The 14,046-nt window shown below is 44.8% G+C and overlaps 1 protein-coding gene across 1 annotated transcript in view; it reads right to left on the bottom strand.

Annotated features, from left to right (window-relative positions):
* Positions 1–11,178: 11,178 nt before the first annotated feature.
* Positions 11,179–14,046, bottom strand: part of LOC140198128 (uncharacterized) — a 36,846-nt gene continuing 33,978 nt past the window's right edge. Inside the window, exon 9 of the mRNA XM_072259074.1 lies at positions 11,179–13,705. Coding sequence (XP_072115175.1) covers positions 13,575–13,705 — 131 coding nt within the window. The 3' untranslated portion in view covers positions 11,179–13,574. The remainder of the gene's footprint in view (positions 13,706–14,046) is intronic.

Below are 14,046 nucleotides of genomic sequence, written 5' to 3'. Positions count from 1 at the left end.
AGTAATATGCAAACACGACGAAATCTGCAGATGCTGGAATTTCAAGCAACACACACAAAATGCTACTGAACGCAGCAGGCCAGGCAGCATCTATACGAAGAGGTACAGTCGACGTTACGGGCCGAGACCCTTCGTCAGGACTATCTGAAAGAAGAGCTTGTAAGAGATTTGAAAGTGGGAGGGGAAGGGGGAGATCCGAAATAATAGAAGACAGGAGGGGGATGGATGGAGCCAAGAGCTGGAAGGTTGATTGGCAAAAGGGACAGAAGGCTGGAGAAGGGAGAGGATCATGGGACAGGAGGCCTAGGGAGAAAGAAAGGGGGAGGAGGGTAGCCCAGAGGATGGGCAAGGAGTATAGTGAGAGGGTCAGAAGGAGAAAAAGAAGAGAGAGAGAAAAAATTAATAATAATAATAAATAAATAATGGATAGGGTAAGAAGGAGAGGTGGGGCAATAATGGAAGTTAGAGAAGTCAAGGACATGTGTAGCACTTGTTCCGGTTACAAGGATAAGTGCTGGGAGGGAGATCAGTGGGGAGGGATGGGGTGGGGGATGAATGGGTGAGTGAGTCATGTAGGGAGCGATCCCTGCGGAAAGCGGGGTGGGGGGAGGAAAGATGTGCTTAGTGGTGGGATCCCGTTGAAGATAGCAGAAGTTACAGAGAATTGTGGAGAACGAGGGAGATGTCCTTTTTTAAAGAAAGGGGCTTCCCTTCCTCCACCATCAACTCTGCTCTCAAATGCATCTCTCCCATTTCACGTACATCTGCTCTCACCCCATTCTCCTGCCACCTCACTAGGAATAGGGTTCCCCTTGTCCTCACCTACCACTCCACCAGCATCCGGGTCCAACATATAATTCTCCGTAACATCCGCCACCTCCAACAGGATCCCACCACTAAGCATATCTTTCCCTCCCACCACCCCCCCCCACTTTTTACAGGGATTGCTCTCTTGTCCATTCGTCCCCCCGCCATCCCTTCCCACCAATCTCCCTCCCGGCGCTTATTCTTGTGAGCAGAACAAGTGCTACACATGCCCTTACACTTCCTCCCTCACCACCATTCAGGGCCCCAGACAGTCCTTCCAGGTGAGGCGACACTTCACCTGTGAGTTGGCTGGGGTGATATACTGCGTCCGGTGCTCCTGATGCGGCCTCCTATATATTGGCGAGACCCGACGCAGACTGGGAGACTGTTTCGCTGAACACCTACGCTCTGTCCACCAGAGAAAGCAGGATCTCCCAGTGGCCACACATTTTAATCCCATGTCCCATTCCCATTCTGATATGTCTATTCACGGCCTCCTCTATTGTCAAGATGAAGCCACACTCAGGTTGGAGGAACAACAACTTGTATTCCATCTGGGTAGCCTCCAACCTGATGGCATGAATATTGACTTCTCTAACTTCCGTTAATGCCCCACCTCCCCTTCGTACCCAATCTGCTATTTATTTATTTATTATTATTATTATTTTGTCTCTCTCTCCTTTCTCTCCCTCTGTCCCTCTCACTATACCCCTTGTCCATCCTCTGGGCTTCCCTCCACCCCCTTTCTTTCTCCCTCGGCGTCCCATCCCATGATCCTCTCGTATCCCTTTTGCCAATCAACTGTCCAGCTCTTGGCTCCATCCCTCCCCCTCCTGTCTTCTCCTATCATTTTGGATCTCCCCCTCCCCCTCCTACTTTCAAATCTTTTACGATCCCTTTCAGTTAGTCCTGACCGATACGTCGACTGTACCTCTTCCAATAGATGCTGCCTGGCCTGCTGTGTTCCACCAGCATTTTGTGTTTGTTGAGTGGAGTAATATGTTTCATTCTCGTTCATTTTCATCACACTGATTCTAGAACAACAATAGACTTGATATGTGATAAATATAATTTTATTTTAAATATTAAATACAGTATTTTAAATATTATTTTTTAAAATAGGCTAGCTGGTGCTGTAGTGACATCAGCACTGGACTTCAAGGCAGACGGTCCTGAGTTCAATCCTGGGCAGCAGCGGTATCTCTGCGGAAGAAAGGCCTGGCAATCTACTTCCGTACCTTGCCATGAAAACCCGATGGATCCTATGGACTTGACGTAACAACTTACAAAAGACACTCGAACATAAAATACGGCAGCAGAATTAGGCTATTTGGCCCATCAAGTCTTCTCCACCATTTCATCATGGCTGATCCAATTTTCCTCTCAGCCTCAATCTCTTGCCGTCTCCCTGTATCCCTCCTTGCCTGATCAATCAAGAATCTATCAACCTCTGCCATAAATATACATAAAACATGACCTCCACAGCTGCCTGTGGCAATGAATTCCACTGCTTTGTATCACCCTCCTGCGATACACCACTACAATAATTGAGGAGGTATTTCCCCAAAACCTGGAACTGGGTGGAAGTGCAGAGTTCCCTGTGGCAAACCCTCTCAGCAATATGCAGACAATACCTCAAAATATACCTCTTTAAAATTACTTTCACTGCAATCTGTAGCCTGTAATTTCCCTCTAAGCAATGTACTTTTAAATCAGCTTGATGATGTACAGCAGCCTTTCTCAAACTTTTTGCCCTGGAGGAACCCGTAAAATAACTTTCACGTATCAAGGGACCCCTGCGTAAAACATAGAAACATAGAAAATAGGTGCAGGAGTAGGCCATTCGGCCCTTCGAGCCTGCACCACCATTCGGTATGATCATGGCTGATCATCCAACTCAGAACCCTGTACCTGCCTTCTCTCCGTACCCCCCGATCCCTTTAGCCACAAGGGCCATATCTAACTCCCTCTTAAATATAGCCAATGAACTGGCCTCAACTGTTTCCTGTGGCAGATAATTCCACAGATTCACCACTCTCTGTGTGAAGAAGTTTTTCCTCATCTCCGTCCTAAAAGGCTTCCCCTTTATCCTTAAACTGTGACCCCTCGTTCTGGACTTCCCCAACATCGGGAGCAATCTTCCTGCATCCAGCCTGTCCAATCCCTTTAGGATTTTATACGTTTCAATAAGATCCCCCCTCACCCTTCTAAATTCCAGTGAGTGTACACCTCGTCAATCCGGTCTTATATCATATGAAAGTCCTGCCATCCCAGGAATCAATCTGGTGAACCTCCTTTGTACTCCCTCTATGGCAAGGATGTCTTTCCTCAGATTAGAGGACCAAAACTGCACACAATACTCCAGGTGTGGTCTCACCAAGGCCTTGTACAACTGCAGTAGTACCTCCCTGCTCCTGTACTCGAATCCTCTCGCTATAAATGCCAGCATACCATTTGCCTTTTTCACCACTTGCTGTACCTGCATGCCCACTTTCAATGTCTGGTGTACAATGACACCCCGGTCTCGTTGCACCTCCCCTTTTCCTAATCGGCCACCATTCAGATAATAATCTGTTTTCCTGTTCTTGCCACCAAAGTGGATAACCTCACCTTTATCCGCATTAAATTGCATCTGCCATGAATTTGCCCACTCACCTAACATGTCCAAGTCACCTTGCATCCTCTTCACAGCTAATACTGCTGCCCAGCTTCGTGTCATCCGCAAACTTTGTCCGATGATCTCACCGCTTTCCAAATGTGCTGTTATCACATCTTTGATAACTGACTCCAGCAGTTTCCCCACCACCGACGTTAGGCGAACCAGTCTATAATTCCCTGGTCTCTCTCTCTCTCTCTCTCTCCTTTTTTAAAAAGTGGGGTTACATTAGCCACCCTCCAATCCTCAGGAACTAGTCCAGAATCTAACGAGTTTTGAAAAATTATCACTAATGCATCCACTATTTCTTGGGCTACTTCCTTAAGCACTCTGGGATGCAGACTATCTGGCCCTGGGGATTTATCTGCCTTTAATCCCTTCAATTTACCTAACACCACTTCCCTACTAACATGTATTTCGCTCAGTTCCTCCATCTCACTGGACCCTCTGTCCCCTACTATTTCTGGAAGATTATTTATGTCCTCTTTAGTGAAGACAGAACCAAAGTAATTATTCAATTGGCCTGCCATGTCCTTGCTCCCCATAATCAATTCACCTGTTTCTGTCTGTAGGGGACCTACATTTGTCTTTACCAGTCTTTTCCTTTTTACATATCTATAAAAGCTTTTACAGTCAGTTTTTATGTTCCTTGCCAGCTTTCTCTCATAATCTTTTTTTCCCTTTCCTAATTAAGCCCTTTGTCCTCCTCTGCTGGACTCGGAATTTCTCCTAGTCCTCAGGTGTGCCATTTTTTCTGGCTAATTTGTATGTTTCTTCTTTTGAATTGATACTATCCCTAATTTCCCTGGTCAGCCACGGGTGCACTACCTTCCCTGGTTTATTCTGTTGCCAAACTGGGATGAACAATTGTTGTAGTTCATCCATGCGATCTTTAAATGCTTGCCATTGCATATCCACCGTCAACCCTTTAAGTATCATTTGCCAGTCTATCTTAGCTAATTCACCTCTCATACCTTCAAAGTTACCCTTTAAGTTCAGAACCTTTGTTTCTGAATTAACTATGTCACTCTCCATCTTAATGAAGAATTCCACCATATTATGGTCACTCTTACCCAAGGGGCCTTGCACAACAAGATTGCTAACTAACCCTTCCTCATTGCTCAATACCCAGCCTAGAATGGCCTGCTCTCTAGTTGGTTCCTCAACATGTTGGTTCAGAAAGCCATTCCGCATACATTCCAAGAAATCCTCTTCCTCAGCACCCTTACCAATTTGGTTCACCCAATCTATATGTAGATTGAAGTCACCCATTATAACTGCTGTTCCTTTATTGCACGCATTTCTAATATCCTGTTTAATGCCATCCCCAACCAGACTACTACTGTTAGGTGGCCTGTACACAACTTCTACCAGCGTTTTCTGCCCCTTAGTGTTATGCAGCTCTACCCATATCGATTCCACATCCTCTCGGCTAATGTCCTTCCTTTCTATTGCGTTAATCTCCTCTCTAAACAGCAATGCTACCCCACCTCCTTTTCTTTCATGTCTATCCCTCCTGAATATTGAATATCCCTGAACGTTGAGCTCCCATCCTTGGTCACCCTGGAGCCATGCCTCTGTGATCCCAACTATATCATATTCATTAATAACTATCTGCACATTCAATTCATCCACCTTGTTACGAATGCTCCTTGCATTGACACACAAAGCATTCAAGCTTGCTTTTACAACACTCTTAGGCCTTATACAATTATGTTGAAAAGTGGCCCTTTTTGATTTTTGCCCTGGATTTGCCTCCCTGCCACTTTTACTTTTCACCTTACTACTTTACTAAAAAAAATTATATCTACAGCTCAGTGTGATCAGTAAGTTGTAGATATAATACGAGGGGTGATTGATAAGTTTGTGGCCTAGGCCTAAGGTAGAGGGATTTGTATTCATCTGGGTAGCCTCCAACCTGATGGCATGAACATTGACTTCTCAAACTTCCGCTAATGACCCACCTCCCTCTCATACCCCATCCGTTATTTATTTATATACACAGATTATTTTTCTCTCTCTTCTTTTTCTCCCTCTGTCCCTCTCACTATACCCCTTGCCCATCCTCTGGTCTTTTCTCCCCCCTCCCCTTTTTCTTTCTCCCTGGGCCTTCTGTCCCATGATCCTGTCATATCCCTTTTGCCAATCACCTGTCCAGCTCTTGGCTCCATCGCTCCCCCTCCTGTTATCTCCTATCATTTTGGATCTCCCCCTCCCATTCCCACTTTCAAATCTGTTACTAGCTCTTCCTTCAGTTAGTCCTGCCGAAGGGGCTCGGCCCGAAACTTCGTCTGTACCTCTTCCTAGAGATGCTGCCTGGCCTGCTGCGTTCACCAGCAACATTTATGTGTGTTACATTTATTTTCCTACATTTACGCACTTAGTCCAGCAGTCATGGAGCATACGGATCCCTTCTTTGTAGAAGACGGCTTCTTGGACCTCCAGAATTTGTCCACAGCGGGGGTGATTGATAAGTTTGTGGCCCAAGGTGGAAGGAGATGAGTTATTAACTTCAAACCTTCTGCATAATCACTCAGAGTTGAACTGCAGGTGCACGTAACGAGAGCTGTTTCCCTCATCTCCTCCTACCACAGGCCACGAAACTTACCAATCACCCCCGCTGTGGACCACTTCTACAAAGGGATCCATATGCTCCACGACCGCTGGACTAAGTGTGTACACGTAGGAGGGGACTATGTTGAAAAATAAATGTGCTAGGTTTTCAAAAATTAACTCCTTCTAACTTAGGCCACGAACTTATCAATCACCCCTTGTAATCAAAAAATAATTGTAATGCTGTTGAGAATTTAACTTAAATAAAGGTTGTAAATTGATTCTAATTAATGCTATTTTTTAAACCTGAAAAATTGAATAGTAAAGTTACTAAAAGCCATAAACCATAACATAGAACATAGAACAGTACAGCACAGTACAGGCCCTTTAGCCCACAATGTTGTGCCGACCCTTAAACCCTGCCTCCCATATAGCCCCCCACCTTAATTTCCTCCATATACCTGTCTAGTAGTCTCTTAAATTTCACTAGTGCACCTGCCTTCACCACTGACTCAGGCAGTGCATTCCACGCACCAACCACTCTCTGAGTAAAAAACCTTCCTCTAATATCCCCCTTGAACTTCCCACCCCTTACCTCAAAGCCATGTCCTCTTGTATTGAGCAGTGGTGCCCTGGGGAAGATGCGCTGGCTGTCCACTCTATCTATTCCTCTTAATATCTTGAATACCTCTATCACATCTCCTTCTCTCTGGACAGTAAACCCTAGCTCCCTTAATCATAATGCATACTCTGATCATAATGCATAAAAACCAGGCACCATCCTGGTAAATCTCCTCTGTACCCTTTCCAATGCTTCCACATCCTTCCTATAGTGAGGCGACCAGAACTGGACACAGTACTCCAAGTGTGGCCTAACCAGAGTTTTATAGAGCTGCATCATTACCCCGTGACTTTTAAACTCTATCCCTCGACTTATGAAAGCTAACACCCCATAAGCTTTCTTAACTACCCTATCTACCTGTGAGGCAACTTTCAGGGATCTGTGGACATGTACCACCAGATCCCTCTGCTCCTCTACTCTTCCAATTATCCTGCCATTTACTTTGTACTCTGCCTTGGAGTTTGTCCTTCCAAAGTGTACCACCTCACACTTCTCCGGGTTGAATTCCATCTGCCACTTCTCAGCCCACTGCTGCATCTTATCAATGTCTCTCTGCCATCTGCGACAATCCTCTACACTATCCACAACACCACCAACTTTTGTGTCATCTGAAAACTTGCCAACCCACCCTTCTACCCCCAGATCCAGGTCATTAATAAAAATCACGAAAAGTAGAGGTCCCAGAACAGATCCTTGTGGGACACCACTAGTCACAACCCTACAATCCGAATGTGCTCCCTCCACCACAACTCTCTGCCTTCTGCAGGCAAGTCAATTCTGAATCCACCTGGCCAAACTTCCATGGATCCCATGCCTTCTGACTTTCTGAAGAAGCCTACTGTTACGTAAACGGCAACAATGAACATCAATCAAGACAGGTTAGATAAAAACAACCAAACATTTATTAAACACAGATAAACGATAAGGAAAAAAAAATGCAGCCGTTCAAACTACTCGCCACTCAGCTCTGGTTCTTAAAGCGTTAAATGCAGAAACAGTTCTTAAAGCGATATAGTCAGATACAGTACTTAAAGTGATAACTTCAAAAGTCCAACAGTTTTACACATTCAATTGGGAGAGACTTCTCTGGAGAAGGATATCTTCACAGACGCAACTTTCCTGCTGGTTCTGTCTGAAGGATTCACGATGCTGAAAATAAACAGTTTAAAACAACTGACCTTAAATTCTTTTAGAGAGAGCAAACCTTTTGCAGGAACTCTTTTCCCTTTTTGGCAAGAGTTATCCTCGATGCAGGTTGCTACTCCACCAATGAAGACTCAGTAAGGTTGATCCTTTATTAAACTGCCAAACGATGCCAACTCCTCTCGATCCCTCGATCTTGTATTCCGATAAATTCTTCACTCTCCCTTCTACTGTTGGAATTGGGTAAATCAACACATCTAGCAAAAATTTCCAGTCCAATAGTATGGTATCTTGTAACAGAACGCAACAAAAATGAAACTGCGTCACAAAAACAAACACGCAACAGAAACGGAGATACAGCACGTTCTACCTGGAAATCTACAAACTAAAAACCCTACTGCATCACCTGGGTCAACCTTTATATAGTCATGGGTCACATGTCATCACGTGACCTCACATCGGCGGGAAAATCACATCAGGTGACCTCCAGAAGACCATTACATCATTCTCACAAAAAAAAACAGATCTCCTTGAGCATGGAACACATTTCTCCAAAAAAAAACTGAAGAACAAAATTCTTGAAGAACAAAGTTTTAACAATTTATACAAAAAAAGGTATAAAATTTACAAAATACACAATATATATAAACTTATCTTTCAGCCCTTTACAAACTAATATACAGGAGGTGTGTTACAAATGTGAAAATATCACTCCAAAACAAAAACAAATTTTCATTGTACATTTAACATCTAGACAATCAGCAATCACATTATCTTTACCCTTAATATGAGTGATCAAAATATTGTACTCCTGTAACATTAAACTCCAATTTAGTAATCTTCTATTTTTGTTTTTCGTCTTACTCAAAACCACTAATGGATTGTGATCGGTATAAACTGTGAGTGGTTTCTGAGTAGAACCAACATACACTTCAAAATGTTGCAAAGCTAAAACAAGAGATAACAATTCAATACTGTGACAGGAATCCATAGGAATCCATCCTGGACACACTTAACAAACTCTACCCCGTCTAAACCATTGGAACGAATTAGGTGCCAATCAGTATTAGGGAAGTTAAAGTCACCCATGATAACAACCCTGTTATTTTTGCACCTTTCCAAAATCTGCCTCCCAATCTGCTCCTCTGTATCTCTGCTGCTACCAGGGGGCCTATAGAATACCCCCAGTAGAGTAACTGCTCCCTTCCTGTTCCTGACTTCTACCCATACTGACTCAAAAGAGGATCCTGCAACATTACCCACCCTTTCTGTAGCTGTAATAGTATCCCTCACCAGTAATACCACCCCTCCTCCCCTTTTTCCGCCCCCTCTATCCCTTTTAAAGCACTGAAATCCAGGAATATTGAGAATCCATTCCTGCCCTGGTGCCAGCCAAGTCTCTGTAATGACCACTACATCATAATTCCATGTATGTATCCAAGCTCTCAGTTCACCACCTTTGTTCCTGATGCTTCTTGCATTGAGGTACACGCACTTCAGCCCTTCTACCTTACTACCTTTACACCCTTTATTCTGTTTCTCTTTCCTCAAAGCCTCTTTATATGCTAGATCTGGCTTTACTTCATGCACTATACTTGCAGTTCTCACATGACATTTATCCTCCTCCACCTCACTATCTGCTCTAACACTCTGGTTCCCCTCCCCCTGTAAATCTAGTTTAAACCCCCCGGAGCAGCACTAGCAAACCTTCCCGCAAGGATGTTAGTCCCCCTCCAGTTCAAGTGCAACCCGTCCCTTCGGAACAGGAGTTGAGGAAAAACTTTTTCACCCAGAGAGTGGTGGATGTATGGAATGCTCTGCCCCAGAAGGCTGTGGAGGCCAAGTCTCTGGATGCTTTCAAGAAAGAGATGGATAGAGTTCTTAAAGAGAGCAGAATCAAAGGTTATGGGAATAAGGCAGGAACTGGATACTGATAGTGGATGATCAGCCATGATCACAGTGAATGGCGGTGCTGGTTCAAAGGGCCGAATGGCCTACTCCTGCACCTATTGTCTATAGGTCCCACCTTCCTTGGAACAAGGCCCAATTGTCCAGAAACATGAAGCCCTCCCTCCTGCACCCACTCCTTAGCCACGTATTTAGCTGCATTATCTTCCTATTTCTAGCCTCACTAGCATATGGCACGGGTAGCTATCCTGAGATTGCAACCCTGGAGGTCCTGTCCTTCAAATTTGCACCTAACTCCCTAAATTCTCTTTGCAGGACCTCCTCCTTCTTCCTATACACGTCACTGGTCCCTACACGGACCACGACATCTGGCTGCTCACCCTCCCTCTTGAGAATACTGAGAACTCGATCCGAGATATCGCGGACTCTGGCACCAGGGAGGCAACAGACCATCCGGGATTCTCTATCTCTTCCAAAGGATCTCTTATCTGTCCCCCTAACTATCGAATCCCCTATCACTACTGCTGTCCTCTTTACCCTCCTTCCCTTCTGAGCTGAGGGTCCAGACAATAAAAGAGGACTGCGTGTCCTCATAATCTAATCTAATCTCGGTGCCAGAGATGCAGCCACTGCAACTTGTCCCTGGTAGGTTGTCCCCACCAACAGTATCCAAAACAATGTACTTATTATTAGTGGGAACAGCCACAGGGGTGCTCTGCTCATTCTGTCTATTGCCCTTCCCTCTCCTGACAGTCACCCAGCTACCTGTCTCCTGACTCTTAGAGGCGACTATCTCCCTGTAACTCCTGTCTATTTCTGCCTCTGCCTCACAAATGATCCGAAGTTCACCCAGCTCCAGCTCCAGTCCCCCAGCTCGGTTTGTCAGGAGCTGCAGCTAGGTGCACCTTTTACAGGTGTAGTCATCAGGGACGATTGTGCTCGCCCTGACTTCCCACATCCTGCAAACGGAGCACTCGACTGCCCTAACTGCTGCCTCCATGACCTACTCCTAATGTGAATAAACATATAGCCTAAGGCACAATTTTATACAAGACTTTAAAAAAACATTTTCTTACTAAGTGACATGATCACGCTCAAATATAATCTAGCACATTAAACCTGTGCTTGTTTTTTTTTTGCTGCACATATTCTCAATTCTGAGATAAACTGAGATGAACACATGGATTTCACATGCAAACACGAGGAATTCTGCAGATGCTGTAAATTCAAGCAACACACATCAAAGTTGCTGGTGAACGCAGCAGGCCAGGCAGCATCTATAGGAAGAGGTACAGTCGATGTTTCAGGCCAAGACACCCTGCCTGGCCTGCTGCATTCACCAGCAACTTTGACATGTGTTACATGGATTTCATAGAAACATAGAAAATAGGTGCAGGAGTAGGCCATTCGGCCCTTCGAGTCTGCACCCCTATTTATTGTGATCATGGCTGATCATCCAACTCAGAACCCTGCACCAGCCTTCCCTCCATACCCTCTGATCCCCCTAGCCACAAGGGCCATATCTAACTCCCTCTTAAATATAGCCAATGAACTGGCCTCAACTGTTTCCTGTGGCAGAGAATTCCACAGATTCACCACTCTCTGTGTCAAGAAGTTTTTCCTAATCTCAGTCCAAAAAGGCTTCGCCTTTATCCTCAAACCGTGACCCTTCGTTCTGGACTTCCCCAACATCGGGAACAATCTTCCTGCATCTAGCCTGTCCAATCGCTTTAGGATTTTATACGTTTCAGTAAGATCCCCCCTCAATCTTCTAAATTCCAACGAGTACAAGCCCAGTTCATCCAGTCTTTCTTCATATGAAAGTCCTGCCATCCCAGGAATCAATCTGGTGAACCTTCTTTGTACTCCCTCTATGGCAAGGATGTCTTTCCTTAGATTAGGGGACCAAAACTGAACACAATACTCCAGGTGTGGTCTCACCAAGGCCTTGTACAACTGCAGTAGTACCTCCCTGCTCCTGTACTCGAATCCTCTCGCTATAAATGCCAGCATACTATTCGCCTTTTTCACCGTCTGCTGTACCTGCATGCCCACTTTCAATGACTGGTGTATAATGACACCCAGGTCTCATTGCACCTCCCCTTTTCCTAATCGGTCACCATTCAGATAATAATCCGTTTTCCTATTTTTGCCACCAAAGTGGATAACTTCACATTTATCCACATTAAACTGCATCTGCCATGAATTTGCCCACTCACCCAACCTATCCAGGTCACCCTGCATCCTCTTAGCATCCTCCTCACAGCTAACACTGCCGCCCAGCTTCGTGTCATCTGCAAACTTGAAGATGCTGCATTTAATTCCCTCATCCAAGTCATTAATATATATTGTAAACAACTGGGGTCCCAGCACTGAGCCTTGCGGTACCCCACTAGTCACTGCCTGCCATTCTGAAAAGGTCCCGTTTATTCCCATTCTTTGCTTCCTGTCTTCACCTCCAACTGGAATGACACAATTTCTATCCTTGCTCTTGTTGCAAGAGGTGATTCAGGAGAAACAGGCTGACATCACAGTGCAAGCTCTGCCATTCTGGGTTGAGAAACCTCTAACAAGATTGCTAATTAGGCTGCTCAGTCACTGTCAACCGGGTTCTACCCCGAGAGCAATTTCCAGTTGTATGCGTTGATAATAAATGAACCTATTGTGAGGAGATCCTGAAGTGCCCCTATTAACTTTTTGAAGACAGAGAGTGAGAGAGTGAGAGAGTGAGAGAGTGAGAGAGTGAGAGAGTGAGAGAGTGAGAGAGTGAGAGAGTGAGAGAGTGAGAGAGTGAGAGAGAGAGAGAGAGAGAGAGAGAGAGAGAGAGAGAGAGAGAGAGAGAAAAAGAAAAAGATTAACGGTTGGACTGTCACTTTAGGGCATGGAGGTAACTTTGGATTTCTACTTTGGAGATAGCACCGAGCAGCTCCAAGGTTGCTATGGTGACCGGCAGCACATTATTGATGTTTAAGGACAGCTCTGCTTGCTTGCATTTCTTCACAGACAAAGGAAGGTGGGACTCTGTGAATGACAGCTGATGCTCAGCACGGTGAGATAAATGGGAGGTCAGATGATACAGACCTCAGACACATGATCTGGACACTGAATGAGCATTGTCGTACCCACAGAGAAAGTGCGTTTTGGAGGATTGATCAGGCGGATCGATCCAATCGTTCTTGCAGTGGAGAAGGGGTTAACTGGTGGGGAGTTGTCTATGTGTCCACCCTTGCTGGGGTGATAGCTCCACCAGAGAAAACTGGTCCCCCTGGTTAAAGTCACAGTCGGTGACTTGTAAAGGATTTCGGAGGACGATGAGAAGATCAACGGCATCAGCTCACCTGAAGACTCAAATCTCTCTCTCTCTCTCCATCACTACTCAACTAAATACCACGAACTGAACTGAACTGAACTTTACTCGTCATCGTAAGACTGTATCTTTTTACTACTAGACTTAAAGAAGCTTGGTTTTTCGTACATATATTTCCACACTGACTGATATACTTACTTATATACATACTCATTGCTAACCGGTTTGATTTATCTACATTTATATTACTGTATTGCGTAGTTACTAATAAATATTATTAGTTTATAGCAATACTGGACTCCAAAGTGTTTTCCATCTCTGCTGGTTCTTTATTCCCGTCACGGGGTTCATGACACTATGAACCTTTGGATGTTTGGGGTGCAGGTCGATGGACTAGGCAACTGAAATGGTTCAGCACGGACGAAATATGTTGTAGTTTTCTATGACTCCATGTTGTTCCTATCCAGGCTTTCGTTTTCATCTGTACAGCTCTTCTCTTCATTCTCCAGTACGCAACATTCCTGTGACTCAGCATTTGGCTGGGAAACCAAGGTGTCATCAAGACTGAGTTCAGACTGTTAAGGCTTCGAACTGGGAATGTTGTCTGAAAATGAAGACTGATGTACGCTTTTTAAATCAGACATCAGAAGTTCATCAGAAGCTGTGGGATCTGGTGGGTCCATTTCAGAATTTTCCTTTCTGCAGGATACTAAAATGACAAAAGTGCATTTGTTACAGGAAGTAGGTGAATCCCAGTCAATCAACAGAAGCATCACGCCAAGGGGAAGGGTGACACGTGGAGAAGGACATGCCTACAGAGACTGCGGCAGACTGAGGAATCCAGGTACCAACTCACAGAGAATATTTCAATAACAGGCAATCTCTACAAGTTAACTGGGGAATGTGAATAGACAAAGTAGTTCTATAACTTCAAGAGAAACTGTATACAGATAGACGCGGTGTTACACAAGACCTCAGTTCCCAAGAGCTGTTTGTAAACTAATCTTTATGTAAAGCAGGAACATCTGTTTCCTGTAGCTACCCACATCA

The sequence above is a fragment of the Mobula birostris genome, chromosome 5 (genome assembly GCF_030028105.1).
Source record: "Mobula birostris isolate sMobBir1 chromosome 5, sMobBir1.hap1, whole genome shotgun sequence".
NCBI lineage: Eukaryota > Metazoa > Chordata > Chondrichthyes > Myliobatiformes > Myliobatidae > Mobula > Mobula birostris.
This window is presented reverse-complemented; position numbering and strand designations above follow the sequence as displayed.